Source organism: Microtus pennsylvanicus, chromosome 12 (assembly GCF_037038515.1).
Source record: "Microtus pennsylvanicus isolate mMicPen1 chromosome 12, mMicPen1.hap1, whole genome shotgun sequence".
Taxonomy (NCBI): Eukaryota; Metazoa; Chordata; class Mammalia; order Rodentia; family Cricetidae; genus Microtus; species Microtus pennsylvanicus.
The window spans coordinates 12,456,814-12,479,000 of record NC_134590.1 but is presented as its reverse complement, the minus strand read 5'-3'; the positions used below and the strand labels follow the sequence as shown (position 1 = coordinate 12,479,000).

Sequence of the window (22,187 nt, the reverse complement as noted above, 5' to 3'; positions counted from 1 at the left end):
AAACCAAACACCAGTAGAGCAATGTTTTTTTTTTAAAAAAAAATTTTTACCTACAACCTTTTTATATGATTATACACAATATTCCATACCCATTTTTAAGATAAGTGTGTTTGTTGGGGTCATTCATTCAGCACCATGCGGACTCAGTGCATTCTCATCACTGTGATTGGTTGGGGGCTCTTTCAGTTTTCTCTCATTGTCCTAGGTACATCTTTGTTGTTGTGGCAAACACCCTGTCCAAAATCATCTTAGGAGAGTAAGGATTTATTGGACTTATAACTCCAGGTGACAGTCCTTTATTGAGGTAAAGATGGATGCTTAAAAGAAATCTCACACTGAGTATAATAGAGGGTTATTTATTTAGGGGTATACTCACAGATTACAGTCCTCTGTTCAAACAAGGAACAGAAACTGGAATCCCGCAGCTAGAAGAGAGGTCGGACGTGTGCTTTTCCTCAGCATTTATACTATAAGAGGCCATGCCCAAGTGGGCAGGTAACTTAAAGGCTACTGGCGGTAGGAATTCCTACAGCACCTTCCCCTTTTGTTTAAATAAGAAAGTTCTATGCCTAATATAAAATTACATTCAATAAGAACAAATATCAGGTATAAAAACTGGAATTACAACCAACATAAACAATATCAAGCAAGAAACATGATAAATGTTTCAATAATTATCCAATCTTAATGAGTTTAAGTCTTGTATAATAAATAACCTGGCCAAGTCGTGATAGGAAAGTAACTACAACTATCTAGTCTTCAACCCCATCTCAGACCGAAGAAGGGAAATAATATTACTTGAGTAAGCAGGAAGTACAACCAAGCAACTTCCAAAATATGCAACAAATGACAGAGACAACTGGTCACCTGGGCAATCACCCAAAGTCTGATTTGCATCATTGGAGCAACAAACTTTGGCTAAGGTCTGGAGTAACTGACCATTTTCAGAGGCCAGAAATTTTCCAAAACCATCTTACCCTGTCTTGGCAAGATTTGAAAGTCTTTTTTTCTTGTATCCTGCTTGTCCTGTCCAGACATCATGCATTTTGTCAGTGGTTGATGCATGGGCAGTTTCTTGCCCAAAGGCCAGTTTTGCCAAGAAGAAAACAAGCTTCAAGTGGAGTGTCTTCGGTGCTCAACATTCTCTCGGGAATAGATTGGTGATGCCAGGAGCAGTTGTGTCTTCTGTCAACAGAACCCTAAGTTATTTAAATGCCAAATTCTACAGCTTTGAAGAGGTTGAAGATTACCTATCTATGCAGAATATAATCTCTATGTATCTAAAGAACCTGATTAGTCTAACTATAACTATGATAAACATGGATGATTATTGTCCTATAATTCATAATAACTATATAACTTAAAGACTAAGACTTCATATTAGAATATTAAATAAGTTTTACACAACTGTGTAACAAATAAGAACAATGATCTCAAAATGTAAACAATGTATAAATATCTTATTCAGAGGTAGAAATGTATATTGCAATATGATAAATATATCCTAAAGTTGTATCAACATACAAAATGTCTTAAGCAGAGGTAGAAGCATGCATACATACAATATAACAAAATAACTTTGCCTAGGTATACAAATATTGTAGATGAAAATAGGAACATATTCAATATAATTTAAGTTTGTATTAATATACAAGAATCTATACCAATGTAAATAATAACTCACAAGTATTCACTCCATTACTCACTATTAATATTAGTGTGAGTAAATTCACACTAATCTTTTATCCCATCCACCAATTTCTCCCCCACCTTTTTTTTCAAAGAGATCCCTGAGCCTACATAATTTCCTCCCAATCCCCAACCCTATAATAGTTATAATCAACCCATAAATGATGTCCCTAACCCTGAGGACAAACTTTGTTGAGAGAGAGGACATCATTTCAGCTAACCAAGTTGGAACCATCAAACAGCTGGTACCCAAAAACAGGTCTTATAGTAGTGCTATCAGCATCATGACATCATATCAACCAGGTGGAGTAGTTGTTGTGGGGCCCCATCTTCTTCCTGAAAATTTCAAAGACTACTGCAGGAAAATTCTTTGTTCATTGTGGAAAATTTAAACATTATTTATACAGACATATCTATTCAATGAAAGGTATGATAGAGACAAAAATAGGTATGAAGAAAAGTAAATTTTTTTTTCTAAATTCTTTTTTCTTTCTGTTCCATATCATGGTTCCTGACATGAGACAGAAACTCTGAATTTTTATTTTAAAAACATGCTTGTATTTAGAGAAGGACAGAGCCAGTGTCCAACTCCAAAGCCAGCTTTGATTTTAAGTGAGTTATTATTATTTTATTTAGTATTCAGAGATTCTTACCCTCAGATTACATGTCCTCACAAATGATAATTCTCTGCCTGGTGATCCTATCTAGATGATTATCTTTTCCTTTTTAGGCATCTAGATATCCAGGGTCTCTTGATTTTTCTGAAGATGAGTATTTTCCTCCAAAGACAAGAACAGAACCCTGTCCCAACCCTTAGGAGGTTTCCTTACCACCTGATTGATTGTCAACTCTGTAGATGAGCCGTCATTTCTTTTTCTCAAGAGATTTCTTTTTTTAAAAAACTGAATCTTTATCAATTTTGATGGTATCCATAATTTTTCTTCTCCTGTTGAAACAAGAACAAAACCCCTTTCCCAATATAGCACATCTCCTGGCTTCCATTGTGAGGTTAGCACATCCTTGAAATACACTGGTTGATTTAATTCAGAAGACTTTTCTATTATCCAGTCCCTCTGCTGCTATTGTCCCTTTCTCGTTAGTGTTAAGAAAATTTAAGGTTGGGCTGGAGAGATGGCTCAGAGGTTAGGAGCATTAGCTTATCTTCCAGAAGTACTGAGTTCAATTCCCAGCAACCACATTGTGGCTCACAACCATCTGTAATGAGATCTGGTGCCCTCTTCTGGCATGTTGGCATACATGGAGGCAGATGTTGTATACATAATAAATAAATAAATCTTTTTTTTAAAAAAAAGGTTTAAAAAAAAAGAAAATTCAAGGTTAATAAAGCATTATGTAATCTATTTCTGGGGGTATTTTTCATCCCTTTCTGTTATTTTAACATATCCTTTATAGTGCAATTTGATCTTTCTATAACTGCCTGATCTGTAGGATTGTGTGATATACCTGGAATATGCTTTACATTATGATTAACAAAAAACTGTTTCATCTTCTTAGAGACATATGCTGGACCATTATCTGATGTGGGAGTGTCATTTATCAATCTGTTGATTTCATTGGTTAAGTAATAAACAAACTGCTTGGGCTCATAGCTGAGAACACAGGTGGGTGGAGAAAACAGAACAGAATGCTGGGAAGAAGAGGAAGTGAGCTCAGACTCGACAGCTCTCCTCTCGGGGGCAGAGGCCTCTGAGAGACGCCATGCTCCCCGCTCCCAGGCAGATGCGATTCAGCTCCGACCCAGGAGCTGACATAGGCTAGAATCTTCCTGGTAAGACCGGTGCTCACAGATTGTTAGAGATGGGTTGATCGGGATATCAGAATTGGCCAGTAGAGGCTGGAGCTAAAGGGCCAAGCAGTGTTTAAATGGATACAGTTTGTGTGTTGTTATTTCGGGGCATAAGCTAGCCAGGCTGCCGGGGTGCTGGGGACGCAGCCCCACAGCTCTTATTACTACAATTATCTGACTTTATTTGTGCAGGTATACCCATGATGGCCATAACTTCCTAATAAATGTGTGATTACTGAATCAGCCTTTTCAGAGGCTACTGGCAATGTTAAATCCTGTCCTTGTACCTTCTTTCCCTGCTCATCAGCTCCATTAATTTCCTCAATTGTTTTAAATCTTCTTACTACTGTCCTTTGTAAAGCCTGAATCTCCTGGCTTGTATATATTTCTAGTGATTTCATTGAGGCACCTAGCCTCTGGTCCTCATTCTGCACATGTGATTCCAAGGTCGGAACTTTTTCCTTTAAAGATAACATCTCATCCTTGGACACTATTTAGATAGTGTGCAGATTTCTGTCCTGGAGAGATACTCTATCTGCTAACGTATCATAACTTTTTAACAAATTTTGATTGTCAAATTCAACAGTATGAATTCTTTCAGATAATTTCTCAGTATCCTTTGACATGGATTCATTTTTTTTTCTGTCAAATTAATGTTACCCTTTTCAATTGTATTAATTTTTTTCAAGTAACTTTTGATTATCAATGCTATTAAACCTGTTAGCTAGCCGTTCATTATTAGTCTGTAAAGACTGTACCATTTCTAAAAGTGCCTCATTCTTGGCTCTGTTATCAAACCATTTTCTTAAGAATATAATATGAAGAAAAAAAAACTGAGACCCAATATCCAATAAATGGATGCATCACAATAACCATATGACCCTTGCAGAATGCAATCCATAGTATTAGCAAAAAAAGTTACTATAATTTTCCATGGTAATGTTGTTTGCCATTATATAACTTTCAAGTTTATTGATTTATTAATCACCTGTTATGAGGTCTGGTAAATTGTTTTAGGTGCAATGATCTTTATTTTCTAGCAGGAGTCGTGTTTAAAGAGTCACGACTAGCGACAAACCTGGTACCATGAACAGTCCTGAGCTGCTTTGGTTTTTTTGGCTTTGGTGCTGGTTAAATACTGAGAAATATGCTTTGCTTGACAAATTAAAAGCAATTACATCAATTCTGTACATGGAGCAAGAAGCCCAGAACTCAGGAGCCGGGAGTACAAACTGAAAGCTGAGCAAGTCGCCACGTGGCAGGGAACAGGCAGGGAATGTGGCAGGGAATGCGGCAGGGGGGGCAGGGGGCGGTGCGTGCTTAGGAAATTTCCAAGTCGCTGCACGCATTTAGCTTCGCTGTGGCAGAAGTTTTTACAAAAACTGCTTAGGTAAAAGCAAACCAGGTGGGCAGGGTGGGGTGGGGTGGGGTGGGAGACTTTCTGGGCTGTGGACTGGTTAGGCTTCAAGCCGGTCCACCCAGTAGGTGTGGAGTTCGGATCCACGTGGGGTGCTAGATGAAGACGGATGCTTAAAAGAATCCCACACTAGCTCAGAATTGAGAAAAACAGAGGGTTACTTATTTAGGGGTAGATCCACAGATGACAGTCCTCTGCTATAACCAAATCCTGTAGCCAGAAGAGAGGCTGGATGTGTGCTTTACCTCGGCACTTACAGTATAAGAGGCCAGGCCCAAGTACGTGGGTAACTTAAAGGCTGTAGGAATTCCTACAGCAGCGAGGGGAAATCACTCAAGCACCTGTCATATCACACCCACAGCCAAGAGCACAGAGAAACGTGTGATGCTACTTGCTTCTTACATCTAACTCTCTCAGCACCATTTCCTGTGCCTAGGGAATGGTGTAGCCCACAATGGGCTAGATCTTCCTACATCAACAATCAAGACAAATTTCCCACAGACGTGCCCATAGGCCAATCTGATCTAGACAATCCTCCCTCATTTAGGCTTCCAGTGAATCTAGCCTGTGGCAAGCAGAAATTCCAAACACACTGTAAATAGAGTCTGTTCTTTTGTTTCCCAGCTGCCCAGACCTGAGTAATCACAGAAACTGTATTAATTACGACACTGACCAATAGTTTAGGCATATTCCTAGCTAGCTCTCACATCTTAAATTAACCCATTTCTATTAATCTATGTCCCATCATGAGGCTGTGGCCTACTGATAAGGTTCTGGCATCTTTCTCCTTTGGTGGGTACTTGGCATCTGCTTGACTCTACCTTCTTTCTCCCTGCATTCAGTTTAGTTTCCTCCCATAGCTCTATTCTGCCCTACCATAGGTCAAAGAAGCTTCTTTATTAACCAATGGTAATAAACCATATTCACAGCATATAGAGGTGAATCTCACACCAACAAACCATTACTATTGTTACTATGGTTTTGAGACAGGATTTCACTACAAAGGCTGGTTTTGAACTCACAATACAGCCTCCTCATTCAATCTCCTTCCTTCGTGCTGGTCCTATAGGCATACATCAGGCCCTATTTCTGTCCTCCTCCCTCCCATTTCACGTTACCTATGCTTGTCTTGAACCCCTGATGATTCGGTCTCTATCTCCCAAGTGCTGAGATTACAGGGTATGGTAATCAAATGAGGCACAATCTGTCAAAATCCTTCACACCAACCAGTCAATGTCTGCTTCTGCTGGCCCAGGTAAGACTGGTGCACTGGGAGGAGGACACATGAAATGTTGATTATTGCAGGAATCTAAGATTGGGGTAGAATTAATGGCAAAGGAAAAGAAGTTGGAAAAACAAACAAAATGTGAACATAATTCACAGGCATCGGTAGATGAAGAAGCCAGGGTGATGAGTGAGCTAAACAGAGGAAATTTTACATCACTCACTCAGAGGACCGGGCCATCAATAAGGGAGAAGAGATTGCAGAGTGGTCCTCGTGCATCAGAGCTCATCATCTGGTGACACTGATGAGGGGAGACAGTGGCTGATTGTAGTGCATGGGAGGCTAAGGTGCCGCCCAAATGTGCAGATATGTACGGTTACCTTAGTCTAGAGGCAATATTTAGTAGGCATAGAGATTAACTATGTAAAGTTTCTACACCCATGAGAAAATAATCCTGTGACTACGGGTCCCAGGAAGAGAGGAATTCTCAAGGAGTGAGCCATGACAGAGCTAAGGGACACTATCTTGCTCCAGGGCTGGCTGCCAAGGACAGTGGCCAGCAGGCTGTGTCATCAGACCCCAGGGAGTGTGCTGCTTTGTGTAACTCTTCATGCAAATAGATTTTAAAGCACTAAAGAGTGGCACAAACCCACAAAATGCCTTATAGGGTTAGGTAGTTTTCATTTTTGAAAAGAGTACAAAGAAGTGTTCAATTTTGCCTTTTCTTTCCTGAGTCATACTTGCCTGAAGAGGGGGACCAAGGATGAAAGTCCAGTTAGATGCTGATGATATAGTGCCCATAGGATAGTGTGAAAAGGTAAACCTTTAAGAAGAATGTCATAATGAATGTCATAATACCTGGCTATGAGGCCACTGAAGTCCAATATGGTACACAAGCAACCAACTGTTTTAAATGCGGTAGTGTCCAGGCCTAAGTGAATAATCCATAAAAGATGCTACCTGATAATTGGAGCATCAGTATTAGTCAGCTTTGGAAAACTAAGACACAAGAGGATTGACAAGGACAAATCCACTCCTGATTTTTCAAAGAGAATAAAAGCCATGGGAATAGTTTGAGAATTAATAGTAAATTTAACATAGTGAGTTTTAAATAATTTTCTACTTGTATTTATCTATTTGCTTTTGCTTTTTATTTTTAATTTTTTACTTGTATTTATTGGCTTTTGTTCTTTTTTTCTTCAGTGCTATGGATTGAACCCTGGGACTCACATATGCTAGGAAATTGTTCTATCAACTAGCTATATCCCCAGCTAAACAATTTTGCATGTGTGTGTATATGGTGCAGGGTGTGCGCATGTGCACATGTGACTGCCTGTGGAGGCCAGAGGTTGATATTGAGTGCCTTTCTTTATTTGTTGTCTACCATACTTCTTTGAGGCAGGGTCTCTTACTGAGCCTCAAGCATACTGACTGTCTAGACTGGCTAGCCCAAGAGCCCTCAGAATCTCCCTGCCTTTGCTTCTGAGCACCACTACTATGGGTGTATGCTGTCATAGTTAGCTTTTACATGGGTGTTGGAGAGCTGAACATGGGTACTCACATTGTCTGGAAAGCAGTTTACCCACTGGACCAGCTCCCCACAGCCCCTGAATAATAATAATAATAATTCTTTTCTTCTTCTTTCTTCCCCTTTCCCTTCCCCTCCTCTTCCTCCCCCCTACTCCTCCTTTTTCTTCTTCTTTGCAACAGAGAGTATTTTATGACTGGAATATTTGCTACTGTTACAGGTTAATTTTCCTTACATTAGAGATTTAATGCAATTCCAACGAGAATTCCAACATTTGGGATAGAATTGCAGACACTATAAAATGTATGTGGGAAGGCAAGGCAATTAGGGTAGCCAGATAAGTTAGAAAGGGGATTATGGGGTTGGAGGATTCGCTTTTCCTGTGTTCAACACTCAAAGTTACCATGATGAAAAGCACGGAGATCAATGAGGCAAAGCCAGTGATTCACATTCTGGTCCTCAAGCAGGAACAGCGAGCTATTCACTAAGCTTTTTCCCTAACCTCTACTGAATGCATTTTTAACAAAGGTACAAAAGGAATCCAGGGATGGGAGAAGGACGGGGCAGGGGAGGGAGAAACTTCTCTACATGTGATAATGGAAGAAATGAGAAAGTCATCACCCTTTTAATTCTTACCTCATATTATACACAAAATAACTAGAAAATAGACGAATTTATGTGTTTTGTGCACTCATGCATGTGTGTGCCAGTGTGTGCACGCGCGCACTACAGCACACATGAAGAAATCAGAAGTCAACCTGCAGAGCTGGTTCTCTTCCTCCACATGAGGCCTGAGGGACAAACTCCAGCTGACAGACTTGGCAGCGAGTGCCTTTATTTGTTGAGCCACCCCTCCAGCCCCAGACATAGAGCTTATCAAGAAATACAGCAGGTGTGGTGGTACACACCCGTAATCACAGCAGACAGGAGGTGGAGGCCTCAACAAATAAACAATAACCGAACGACATAAAAATCCTGAGAACAATGAAAGTTAGAGAAAATAGCCATAAAGGTGACAAAGACTCCTTAAATACAGAACCCAAACCAAAACATAATCCATAAAAAAAAAAGTCACATAAAAATCCCTGCTTTGACCATCAAGAAAAGGAAACACCAAGTTTGGGCAAGAGTAAATATCTGTAAAGGACATTGTTTGGGCGGAACTGTCACCCAGCCCCTGGCATCCATATACCCAAAGAGTCTGGAATGCTTGGGTGGAAGTTCCATCCCAAGCCCCCTTTCCTGGGAGTTGCCTCAGTCTAAACTCCACCCCTGAGAAAGCCTGCCAAAAGATGACCCCTCCCCAGAGATGCTCAAGACCACTCCCACAGGATATTTAAACTGCTCCCCCAGAGAACAACCGCATAATGTTCGGACTTCCTTTCCTGTGTCCTCTCTGGAGGGCTGGAAGGCCATCCGGGAGCGTTGGTATCCATTAAATCTGAGCTTTATCTAATTCAATTTGATTGGTGGAGGGGCTTATCGGGATGCAAAACTTTTCAGAGATACCTGTTAGAGGGCTTATATCAAAGCTAACAGGAAACGGTTGTGCAATATTGTTTTAGCTGGGTAAAGGCCTGCTACATTTGTTTCTACTGCTTTTGTTAAGGATGCAAAGAAGTGTTACATTTGCTTGATTAAAGAAAATTAGCCTGGGGTCAGGAGGCTGAGTCAGCAACTAGCTGACAGGAAGTGGTAGGGAGGAACTCAGTGTAGTGAGGGTTCTTTAGTGGGGGCTGAGCAGGCGGCCAGCCATTTATTCGGGAGCCGGGAGTAAGGAGAGGAGGTTAGCTACTTGCCAGCAGGATTTCACCTCAATCTTTGAATCCTGAGTTCTACAGAGGGATAGAGATTTAGATGTTTCCTTTAGCAATTGTGAAAGAGCCGGTGCCTGAGGGAACCGAATTACCACCTGGCTGCTGCCCCTAATGGCCGAATATTCGCTGCTGGTAGCCGTGGTTGGGACAGCTGTTGCTTAAGGTGCAGCCACTGTACTGAATGCAAAACAACAGGAAACTCAATTTGAGAGATGGGGAGTTGATTGGGGGAGGGAAAGGGATATGGGAGGCGGTGTCGGGGAAGAAACAGAAATCTTTAATAAAAAAAAAAAAAACCCGCGGGAGAGCCAATCATGGTAGCCCGTGATTCTAATGTCAGCACTTGAGTCAGAGGGAGGAAGATTTTCACAAGTTGAGGGGCTGGTCTGATTAGTGAGGTGCAAACCAGTCAAGGCTACAGAGTGAAACAATGTTTCAAACAACCAAACAAAACCAACCAACCAAATGGAAAAACCCAAAACCCAATAGGAAGCAAGGGATACAACATCCAAGAAAGTGTATCCTTGGCAAGTAGATGCTGAACATCATCAGAGATGAAGAGAAAGTAAATTAAAGTCATCCAAGGGAACCGTGCACACAGGTAAAACTTAACGGGCCAAATACACTGTGGCCAAGAGCTGGGTAGTGCTTCCTTTAGGCATAGAAATGAGTTTCTGCATATTCTCGGAAACAAACCCCACGCCTCTTAGCCGTCTCCAGGCGTCTTCTTCCCTAACAATGAGCGGTCTGTCTCCAGATTCAGACATATAAGTGGAGTCATACCATGAGGGCTCTTTTGAGACTCTCCGCTTTCACATAGCATAATGTTTGAAAGGTCCATTCATGTACTATGTATCAGTACTTACCCCTTTTATGGAAAAATAAATACTCTACTGTATGGCTATACCGTATATTATCTGTTCATCAGTTGATGGGGTTATTGCCACTGTTTGGCTATAGTGTTGAACCCCGTGAATGTCATTGTACCCACTGCCTTGTGGATGTGTTTTCGTTTCTCTTGGGCATCTATCCAGAAGTGACATTTCTAGGTCATAGCATAACTGTGCTTAAAAACCTTTCAAACTGTGTCATGGCTGCACCATTATCCATAGGACCAGTCTATGAAGCTTCTGGCCTTTCTTTTCTCAGTCTTCATCAACACACTGTCAGAGCCTGAGGGTTTTCTGTTTTGTATTTTTGAGGCAGGGTCTCTCTAAACTGGCTGTCCTGGAACTATGTAAACCAGGCTGGCCTCGAACTCACTGTTTACTGCTTCTGCTTCCGGAATGCTGGGATTAAAGGCCTTCACCACCATGCTCAGTGGCCTTTGACATATTATAGCTGTCCTAATGAATGTGAACTGTACCTAGTTGCTGTTTCTCCTTGCATCAGAAAACAAAAAAAGCGTACACCTTCCCCACTGAGTGGTTTTACCATCCTTGTTCAATCAGTTGACAGCTGACAGAGATCTGTTTTTGGATCTTAACTCTATCCCATTATTAACGGGTCTATCTTGTATCTGTTTGTGCTACTGTGGCTCCTACTGCTTTGTGGTCAAGTTTTGAAGCCCGGAGTGTGAGTCTTGGAACTTGTGACTGTTGGGGGTCTCTGAGCTTGTACAGGAATGTGGGAATCGAACCACCAGTTTTTACCCACAGGTTAACTGAGCTGCTGAAAGGGCTATGCTGACTCTGTAAATCAGCATAGAGTATGTCACCTCATGGTTTTCAATTCATGCACATGAATAATTTTCCATTTATTTGGATTCAAAAATTGGGGTGGAATTTATCTCATTATAGAATGCTTGCCTGGCAAACCCTCTGCAAGATCCCGGTTTCGATTCACAGTGTCTTATTAAAATTTGTTTCCAGAAATACTTTTGCATGTCTTTAAAACCATTTTCCTACACAACTAGTTCCAAAGTGGCCAGAGGTACACAGAGAAACTCTGTCTTGAAAAGCCAAAAATAAGGTTGAAGAGGTAGGTTAGAAGTTAAGAGACTGACTTCTTCCAGAGGTCCTAAGTTCAATTCCCAGCAACCACTTAGTGGCTCATAGCTATCCATAATGGGAACTAGTGCCCTCTTCTGGCATGCAGACATATATGCAGGCAGAATACTATACATAATAAATAAATAAACAAAATCTTTAAAAATTCAAAAAACCAAAAACCATTTTCCTAAGTTTTTATTCATTTTTCTGTGAATATAAATGAAAGTGTTTTCTAAATTTTATTTTCATATTGTTCATTGCAAATGTGTTCAAATACAATTAATTTTTTGAGTATTGTTCTTGTATCCTATACATCCTTGCTGAGCACATTTATTAGGTTTAATATTCTTAAGATTGTCTCTGTATAAATTCATGTCATCAATGAATAAAAAGTTTCAAGTTTTCCTCTCTAATTTGCATGTATTTAAAACTTTTTGTTGAATATCTTAACGCAATATTGAAGGAGTTCAGAACCTAGTGTTTTACTCTCTGAATGGAATGTAGTGATGGTTTCTGACTCTTCTTCTTTCTTTCTCTTTTTTCTTTTCGAGGGTTTCACTATGTAGCCCTGTGTATCCTGGAACCGGTTACATAGACCAGGCTGTTTTGTAGTCTATCTTCTTGTATTTGTTTTGTGTCTTTCTCATTGCAACTGTATTGTTTATTATCTGTTTTGTGTTCTTTCTTGTACTGTCCAAGTGCTCTTACATTAGATTTTAAAGAAGAAAGTGGAGAACTACAGAAACAACCTAGATAACTTACTTAAAAATAACAATAAACTCTAGAATGCATAAGTCCTGTCTTCACGTCCCTTAACTCCAGATCCAAATTTAGCAGTGTCTACTCCTCAAGCTCAGCTCAGGTAATCTCTTGAGGGCTCTGAGGGGAGAAAATGAAGGGTCGGATGAATGCTTTACCTTCAGGAATCTTTTAGAAGAGACATTTACCTCCCTCCAAAGTGTATCATTCACTTGAAAAGCTCCCCAAATAATCAGGGGTTCCACTAAAAAGGGGGATCGATCCTACATGAGTAACGATGTTAAACATTCACTATATTATTTTTTCTAAAAATCTTCTATCCTTACTCACCCCTTGGGCTCTTCACTGAATCCTGCCCATGCCAATGATGATGGTTCATAGCCTTCGTCCCTGGTTCCATCTCCATCCAAACGTGACTCAACATTTATAGACTATGTAAATATTTATTGATCATTCAACTTTACTGAGTGTTGTCGTGTTGCTCAAATTCTTTTAAAGGGAGAGATGCTAACAACATCTACCTAAGGTCCAGAGATAAACTGAGGCCCCATTCTACCAAAGTTCACTCTGGGAACCAATGAGTTTATTGGGCTTCCCTAGACCAAAGGTGAAGGGAGGTGCTTACTGGAGGGAGGTGCTTTCTTCCTTGAGGCCATACTGACAAAGGACATCACCCATAAAGGCTTTCCAAAAGATTGATTCCCTCTCTCCTAATCTTTCCATCCTATACACTCTAACCCTTCCAAAAAATCCGAGTGCAGTTAAGGCAGAGGTACACAGAAAACATGGTAGTGGGTGGCTGGATACCATGAGGGGATACAAACAGTCAACAGGCGCAGCTGGGATGGTCTTTTGCAAACAGGCACAGCTGAATGCCCCAAGATGGCAGTTGTTTGGCTCAGATGCTACTACTGTACGTGTGTGCTAGATGCCAGAAGACAAAGACATACTCTTAGGCTGAGTTCATCTGTATTACTATGGCAACCTCTCAACTGCCTGGTTCATTTGCAGCAATGGCTAGGATGCCAGTCAGTCATATCCTGCTTGTTGCCATATGAAGTTATACACAGCACGAGCCTCCCTTTTTTAATCTTAGACGTTTAAAGTTTGGATGAGAAACTATACATCCACCAGCCCTGATACCCCCACCTCGACCAAAGAGCAAGAAGCCATTAGAGTCAGAAGAAAGGAATTCTTGCTTTTGAGCATCCTTGCACGGCACCCACCCATGTGATATCTTACAACCCTGACAGGGTTTTGCGTACTGTGTTTGTTTGGCGTAAATGAGGTCCCCATTCTCAAAAGATTTGATGTCTATAGAACAGAAAGCGATCAAAACAGAAGTTAGTGCAGGCCTTATGTCAGAGCCCCCACCCTTCCTTCGTCATACTCTTCTCTAGGTTCCTTTGCTAAGGGTGGGATTCACCCACCTATCAGAGCAGCCCAGCATCAGATTGGCCACTGGCGAGCCAGCGCCGCAGGGCCACTCATCCTCAGCCGAAGGCTGGGCAGGGCGTCTGAATCCTGCAGCCCACAGTGGGTGGCACAGGAGAGGTACACTTACGCCCTTCTGAAACTTAGATGTTTGAAGTCTCAGGTCAGACTCTGAGGTGCCCAGTTCAAAGAGGCAGCTTGTTAACAGACCTGGTTTCCCTTGAGGGCGCATGCACGTGGGTTGAATACAGACAGCCCTTCAGTGCCTCTTTCCCAGTGCCTCAACCCACCTGGTTTCCTCAACCAAGTAGCTAGCCTCTTGTGGTCATAGGTTCCCCGCAGAATGTACAGAACATGACACCTCTCACTGTTTAGCCTAAGCCTATGTCAGATGCATGCACAAGGACCCATCATAATCGCCTGCCACCCTGACACTAATGATCCATCTGTTGGAATAATCCTTCCTGATGGTGGAGGAGCTACCCAGTCCCACGCGCCGCTGGGTCGCACCCACTTGTCAACCGCTTTGCGCCTTTCCTTCGCTCCACACCTGGCAGCCAGGATTGAGCATGCAATGACTCCGGCCCCTGGGTCATTGAGTCTGTCTCCGGGGATCTAATGACGTCGGCTGACCTCTCCGCACCAGCGACCTCTCCAGTGAGACCGTGGAAAACGCTCTGGAGCAATCCCACAACGACCTAAATTCTCCAGCGGGCACCGGAGTTTTTCTCCTATCTTCAGCAGCCGAAGGTTGGGTCGTTCACGGCACCAACTACTACAGCTTCTTCCTCTCCAAAAGCGGTCCCCACGCTACAGCGACGGCTTCCAGCAGCTGGTTTAGTCTCCTTTCTGATGGGAAGCCCAGCAGACGGGCAATTCTTTCCTTGTGGGGCACGCTCTGCCCTAGTGGATTGCCCACTACACCTTCTAAGCGGGTTCCACCGGGTGCGGCGTGTCACCCGAGCAACTTTCCTCCATATCCAGCCCCTGCTCCCGGTAGTCCCCTAGCTTCCCTGCCCCACCCGATAGCAGCTCCAGGTGCCGGCTCCGCTCAGCGCGTGGCAGCCCAGGGTTGGGACCTCCGCGCCTAGGTTTTTACCCGGACTCCAGCACGTGTTGCGGTGGGGGGAGGCAGGCAGAGGCCAGGCTCGGGACACCCTAGTGGCACAGTAGAAAGTCACAGAAGGGAAGGTGACTCATTCTAGACGTTCTCTTCCTGCCAGCTGTCCAGGATCATGGCATGCCCACTGCATTCGATCGCTTGGCTGGGGCGGGGAAGCTCCCTACACCCCCGTCCCGAGGCAGCCAATGGTCGCGTCCAGGCGGGAGGCCATGTTGCTGGAATAAAGCGGGCGGGGCGGCGCGGGCCAGCAGATGAGGCTGGAGGCGCGCGGGAGCTGGGTGCGAGCAGGGCGCAGTCGCGAGGGAGGCGCGGGGGAGGCCAGCGGGAACCCGGGCGCCAGCAGCAGCAGCCTGTGTCGGCGGAGAGCAGCCGGGCACAGCCGGAGTCGCAGTCGCGATGGCCGTGGCCGTGGGGAGACCGAGCGTGAGTGCCGGGGCCTCGCTTCCCCAGCGTGCTGATCCTGTGGCGCCGGGTGGGCTCCGCTTTGGGGCGCGTGCGGGTGGAGACTTGCGGGAACCAGAAGGGGGCTCTGGGTGGTGGCTGCTGGGGCTGTGGGTGTGTGCATGCATTTAGGCGCGCATCTGGGGCGGAGGGGAGCTTGGGGAGCCGGCAGGCTCAGAGCCTACCTGATGCAACAGTGGATCTTCTTGGCGCGCCCCTATTTCGGGGATGCGGGAGGAAAAAAAAGACCCCTCTGCGAGGCGCCCTTTAAAGGGATAGCTTGAGCCGCTGCTTTCCCCAGCTACCTCCCTCTCCCGGCGCACGCCGCTCGGCTGCTGATCGTGGAGGAAGGCGCCGGCTGCGGAGGGTTTCCTCGTGGTTCTCCCGCGCCCCGGGGGCGATCGGGGCACGGGAATTGGGAGCCGAAGCGCTGTGTCACACGGCTGTAGAAGCGGGTCCAAGAGGTGGGATTTCCGTGGTCTTACCCCCGGTGTACTGTGAAATTCCGGACACCCTCTGGAGCCCACCCGGGTGACCCGGCCCTGCCCAGGATGTGGACAAAGCCCTAGACACACACAAAGTTTTCAAAGGGCTCCCTTTCGGGGTGGGTGGAAGTCCTGAAATACTCTGTGGCTGGCAGGCCGGGGGCGGCGGTAGTGAATGCGGGGCTCGAGGAAGAGGAAGGGTGGGTGCTTGGAGGAGGAGTGCCCCAGCACCCGAAGGCAGGGAGGGGATGCTCCTATCCGGACTCTGGGCCGGGGTACACGCCACGGGCCGCGCCTCTTGGAGTATGTGCAACTCTGGAGCCAGCCAGACCCAGTGGTACTTTGAGGATGTAGTTCAGGGTCTTGTTCCCAGCCTTGGGTGAAAGGGAGGGAAGGGGCGGTGGCGGCGGCCTTTCCTTTTTATTGAAAGGAGCCCAGCCCAGTGGGAAAGGCGGAGTCCTCTTTTCTTTTTCTCATTTTCTTTGTCGACGATCTTAGCCCACTTTTGCCTGGTCTGCCCTTGGGGCGCCTCCCGTGTGGTCCTTCCCGGTCTAGTACCCCATCTTCTTTTTCTTCCCTTTCGAACTTTGTAGCTTGCTGCAGGTGGTGGCCTGACAATTTGCAGATATAGAGAAAAGTCTTAGGTAGAAGCTGAAAGCTACGAAACCCAGATGCTCAGACTCTTGGCTCCCCCCTCTCTGCGCCTCTCTGCACCCCTAAGGAGTCTCAGCCCTGCAGGAAGTTCATGGGGGGGTCACCCTTTGCAACACCTACCTCCATTTGGTGGTTCAATTGCTTTTTCTGCTGTTTGAGGTGCTTTGAAAGACTTTCCACGGTGAGAGAATGTGCCTTGGTCATTGCTAAGTGTTCCTGTGGGTCTTTTAGGCCTTTCGAACTCTATTACATGACATAGCGTGGATCTTTTATGTCTTCTGAACTCTGTTTCATGACATAGTATTAAGAATTTTGTCTTCCTCTTTATACAAATTATGCCCTTGTTAATTGGTTCTAGGCAGTCATTACTGAGGGAATTTGCATAGTCTCTGGGCTGATCTCTTTAGAAACCAAGGTTAAATCTTGCCCTCGCCACATTTATTTTCAGGGCACAGATTCAAAGGACTAAAATAACAATATATGTTTTAGATGCATCAGCAAGCGTCTGGGAATGCAAGTATCCTGTGTAGGGGGTGTCTTTTTCAGCAACACTTATTGCGGGTGCATTCTTGAGGGTTGGGGGAGGTGGAAGAAATAATTTGTTGCACATTTCCAATAAATTAGTAGGTTCATATATGTCAGTTAAATAGGAACAATATGTGGCTTTGAGATTTAGTTGTGTGGCTGTAATCATATCCAACACAGGGTCTGCCAGCCGTATGTGGACTTAATCCTACAGAGTTCTCGGGTAAGACCTCGCATTCAGATAATAAAGTATGGGTATACAGAAAAGGCGGCTTCTTATGCATATCCTGTGTTGTCACTGGAATTAAGATCAAATTCCTTCAAACTTAAAAACAAGACACCCCACCCCCAGTTGTAAGTGTGATCTGGAAAGAACTAGGAAGCTGAATAGCCCCTTCGGAGGCTACTGAGAAAGTGTGACACATTTGCATGGGCTAGTTGGACTGTTTGCCCTGGGGGATCTTTTGAGTGTGGCCTCTGAAACTTCCTTTGCAGATCTTCAGCAGAGCAGCGCCAGCGTTGCAGAAAGGTCTCCGAACCCAGCTCCGAGCTGGCTGTGCTGTATCTCTGGTGTTGAAATTTTCAACCTCCCCAGTCCCTTTATCTGCCCTGGGGTTTGGACAAAAGAAGGGAAAGGGGTGAGAAGGGAGAGAGCCACCCCGAAGTGGACTTATTCACAAGTGGAATTGCCTTACTTCTTTAGAATTTATTAAAACATTTTAAAAAGAGTTGAGGAAAACAAAACTTTCTCCTGCCTGTACAAACCACCATTCCTGTCCAGAGAGAAGAATGACTTTTAGTAAGTCGCTCTTGGTTTTAGATAGTCTAGTGTGACATTTGCAGTAGATGACAATTGAGTTTTAATGAACAGAGACACTTGTATGAGGGCCTGTTTTTTGCGTGGTTTTACATTCTGAGTATTAAGTCCAGGTCCCTGTGCTTATGGTCTACCGCTGAGCTACCTGCCCTGTCCTTCAAATACTGTGTTGTCTATATTATGGAATGTGTATATTCAGTTCCAACTGCTTAAATTTCCGGGTTAAATTCACACGTGTCTTAGGTAGAGAGATGTGCTCTTGGTGACGGAGCAAAGGCCATAGTTGGATGGGATGCTCTTCCATTTTTAATCTGCATTCCTTTGCCCACTGGCCCCAGGCTTTGGCCCTGAGAAGACCCCACATGTGCTGTTTCCAGAGCGCACCTAGGGTAGCAGGAGGGCTTCTCTCCTAAGGCCATGGCTCCATTTTGGATGGATTAGGGATTTTGCGTCCACATCCCAAAGCAGCTGTTGATTCTGAACAAGGCATGGTGATTACTCTGCCTGGGAACCAGGCCTTGTGTAGATGCATGTGCTCTCTTTTAGGTCATCTGTGTTACAGTGTCTGGGACCTGGGAAGAACTTTAGGAGTGAAATGGTTTCTGCCCCAGTGCAGAAATATTGCCTCTCTTTTTCCCCTAGCTAAAGCTCTGTTTTAACTTTTCCAGTGGATATGGCATATGACAGCCTTTAAGGAATTTGTTTAATTGCCCTTTCATCCATTGAGCTGAAAGAAATGGAAAACCAAATTACTTGTTTGCCCATTTGATACTACACGTTTGAGCGCCTGCTTCCTGCTGGTCTCTGTCCCTGGAGTTCGGGGTACAGCTGCGGAGAATAAACTCCCTTCTTCCTTGCAGCAGTTACTTATTTGTATTTATTCATTTTTAAAAGGCTCAGAAATCCCTGTGTATTAAAGTGACATGGGATTTGTAAACTGGGGAGAAAGGAAGTATATGCTTATTAGGGATCAGGTGGCGTTTTTTTCTCTGAATCACTTCAGAAAGCTTTAAAGATACTGCCTCTCTCCAAGACGTGGGGGTTGTCTCCTCAGGAGGTGGGGGTTTTCTTGTGTGAGGAAGTAGGGACAATGGCGTGCTGTTCCCTTTTGTTCTAAGTTGACATTACTGAGATTTGAAAATGTGAGGGCAGATGGAGGACTCGGGATTGATGCCTGTGGTGAACGATTGATGATTGATGGATGATTGATGGATTGAGAAGAGCCAGGGAAGAGGCATCTATACAAAGCGTGGACTTTGGCTGGGGAGTTTTCTAAACCATCATAACGCTTTAGCGGGTGATGGGAGCTTTGTACGGTGAGGACCAAAAAGTGTCAACAATTAAGAGTTAGAAGAACATTTTAAGTGCAGTAAAGCTTCTTCTAAAACTGCTTGGAAACCAGTTAATTTCTTTAAAAGAAATCTTTTAAATGATCTTTAGCAATGTGTCCATACCACAGTGGAAGTGGGACTCAGGAATCCAGTCAGAGAAGGAACATGCCCACCGCTGTCAGGTGACGGCCTTCCACCAACTTCTGGAGGTTTATTTCCCCAAGCCTAACCCATCTTGCTTAAACTGCTAATTAGAAACCAAACTGTGCCTGGCCCAGCCTGACCATCTAAACGCTTTTACACTGGATGCTTAGTGTTGGGCATGGGCCACTGTGTGTCTCGGCCAGGACAAAGGGATGAATGACGGTGGGACTCCATGTTGCCACGATTTGGAGAGGCGGCTTTGATTGATTGCCAAAGCACTAAGCATTTCCCCCCATTGAAGATGCCACTCGGAGCGGGCTTCAGTTTCTTTTCTTTATGGGATCTTAATTTGTTTCAGGGAGAAGAGAGGCTGCATTTAGACTTTCTTCCCCCAACTGGGACTTGTCTCTTGTGGTCTGGTTATACCTGTCACAGTTGGGGTCAGCAAAGCTGAACCATTGTGTAAGACTAAGTGAATCTAAAACTTTTATCCTTTTTCCCAAGGGGCCCTACTTTATAATTTAACTGCTACCCTCCTTGTCTTTTACATCTAGATTGACAGAAAACTCTTCCAACTAAACAATACCTCTCCTGACCCACTCAGCGCTGCTGGCAGTCCGTCAATGCCGCTTCTGTTGAACACAGAAACAATACACGGGCTAAGGTTACACAGGCAGGATTCGAAAAAGAATTTGCTGGGTGATCAGAAATAAAATTTGCTTTGTTTCAGCCCTGGCCTGACTTAGAAATCAGGAGTGTGTTCCCTGGTGTGACTGTAGTCGAATGTTAACTTCTCTAGTGTCAGTACCCGTGAATGGGAGCACGGCACTCAAGCCCAGTGATACCAGAAGTCATGAGTGCAGACGCTGTCTGTGCACTCTTGGAACTGTGGCCCCGTGTGATGGAGTGCGGTGTGTCGAGCGAGGGAGCAGGCTCGAAAAAGCAGGAAGGAGTCATCCTCCAAGAAGGTAACTTTGGGCCCTATGAGTAGGACTTCTGTTCAAAACAAACACACAAAGCTTTGTTGTTTTTCTGTTGTGCAAAAGGAAATTAGTATGAAACTTAGCTTACTTCTTTTGATAAGTAGCATTGCTTGGGGAAGAATTTATAATTTTCTTAGAAATTGAAAACAGTCATATTTTTCTGCAATATTTTATCTATTTTATCAGGCGGTGCTCTCTCTCACTTTTTGTGCGCAAGCGCCGAGATTGTTGCGGTGATTCACACATAGTCCCTATGTCTTACTGTGGTTTGTTTCTTTAATTGAGGTATTGGCCCAAGTAGCTGAGCCGAGCCTGTTAGGGCTCCAGTCCTGTAACTCTGGTGGCATTGTTTTCCTGACAGCAGGACTGAGCGAGGAAATCAAGTCCAAGGTGGCCACGGACAAGTGTCAATAAGCTTGTAATAAGTTATAATGACACGCGTGGATAAACGGTGTGTACAGTGATCTCTGGAAGGGAGAGAGAGCCTTTTGAAGCAATCTAGTGTAGCTCAGCTGTTAGCGTTCAGGGTTGGTGAGGAGTGGACTGACATGAGGCAGGAGGTACAAGTCGTGCAGGTGTTTTTATGTAGACATGGCTTCGCTGTTGCTACTCTCTGGATACTTTATATCCTATTCATGCCTTGCTCCCAGCCTAAACTATTCTTAGTCTTGGATTGGTGGATGGAAGACACTGAAAATGAGCAGACTACTAATTCCTCAGGGTCAGGTTCTGTCGAGGAGGCGTGAGAAAGGATTCACACCAAGCCCTTAGAGGAGAAACCTGAAGATCCGGGAACTTTAGCTGCAACTGGGATTAGCAGAAAAAGGATCTCAAAGCCCACTGGATCCTATGAGAATAGGAGTTTGTATTAAAGACCAACCTTCCCTTAAATTTTAATACCCATCTCATTTGTGTATTTTTATACCATATACATTTGTGAATCTCATTAAGAGTGTCCACTGAATTTGTTTTGGCTTGATTTTGAAATTTAGAAAAAAAGCAGCCTTCAAAAGTCTTTGTGAATGAGGAACTTGTTCAGAATCTTGATTTTGGTTTTTTGAGACAGGGTCTTACTGACCTTGAACTAGGTGTGTAAGTGCTAAGTAGCACAGGGTGGTCTCAGAATTCACAATTCTCCTGCTTCTGTCTCCATGTCCTGGCATCACAATCTGTGTCACCGTGTCTGGTAGCATCTTGATTTTTTTTTTTAGTTTATTCAAATTTCTGTTGAAACAATTATACCCCTATTCTCAGAATATACAACCCACAGAGTGTGTGTATGAGAGACAAGTGAGAAGTAACTTACACAGGAAAATGAGGCATGAGCCATCATTCACCTGGTTTGAGGCAGCTCGTTGGTGGGTAAAGCTTTGGGATGGGACGGTTCTTTTTGCAATTGCTGTGGACAAGAAGTGATGGGAGGAAGGGTTGCCTTTTGCTCAAGGTTTGAGGGGCTGTAGACTGTCCTGTTGCCGAAGGGATGGTGGTGGCCAGCTCCATGGCATCCTGTTCACATTTTGGAGGACCAGGAGCCAGAGATTCTGAGCCTGGAAGTGGAGTGAGGCTGTAACAACCCTCAAGGCCACTTCCTCAGCTAGGCCCCACCTCTGAAAGCTTACACAGTCTCCCCAAAATAGTGCCACCAATTTGAAACCAGGTGTTCAAATATGTGAACCTGTGGGTGACATTTTGACATTTGAGCCATACAAGGAACCAAAGCTCTTAGATCAATATGCACACAGGCTTACCATCTGTATCCATTAGGTTAAAGTGTGTTGACGTAATAAAATGACTGAGGTTTGGTGGTTTACATAGCAAAGAGTTATTTCTCATTGAAAGTTCTTACCAGTTACATCTTTGAGGGCTGGTCTGTTTTGACTCCAGCACCCAACCCAGGCTTGTGTGTCTGGTGGCAGAGCAGAAAGATCCTGGCTCCTGAGCTGCCTTTGATGGGTCACTTGCCCTTGGATCTCATTGGCTAAAATAATGATCATCCCAAACTCATCAGGATGAGGAT

The 22,187-nt window shown here is 44.2% G+C and overlaps 1 protein-coding gene across 9 annotated transcripts in view; it reads left to right on the top strand.

The window, feature by feature from the left end:
- Positions 1-15,036: 15,036 nt before the first annotated feature.
- The window catches only part of Septin11 (septin 11), an 82,840-nt gene continuing 75,689 nt past the window's right edge, over positions 15,037-22,187 (top strand). For 6 of the 9 annotated variants that reach the window (XM_075943280.1, XM_075943276.1, XM_075943274.1 and 3 more), the window contains exon 1: positions 15,046-15,213. In XM_075943280.1, the coding sequence (XP_075799395.1) occupies positions 15,187-15,213 (27 nt within the window). In that variant the 5' untranslated portion in view covers positions 15,046-15,186. Of the gene's footprint in view, positions 15,214-22,187 lie in introns of all 9 variants that reach the window. The other 3 variants (XM_075943279.1, XM_075943277.1, XM_075943273.1) reach the window with 1 other exon arrangement.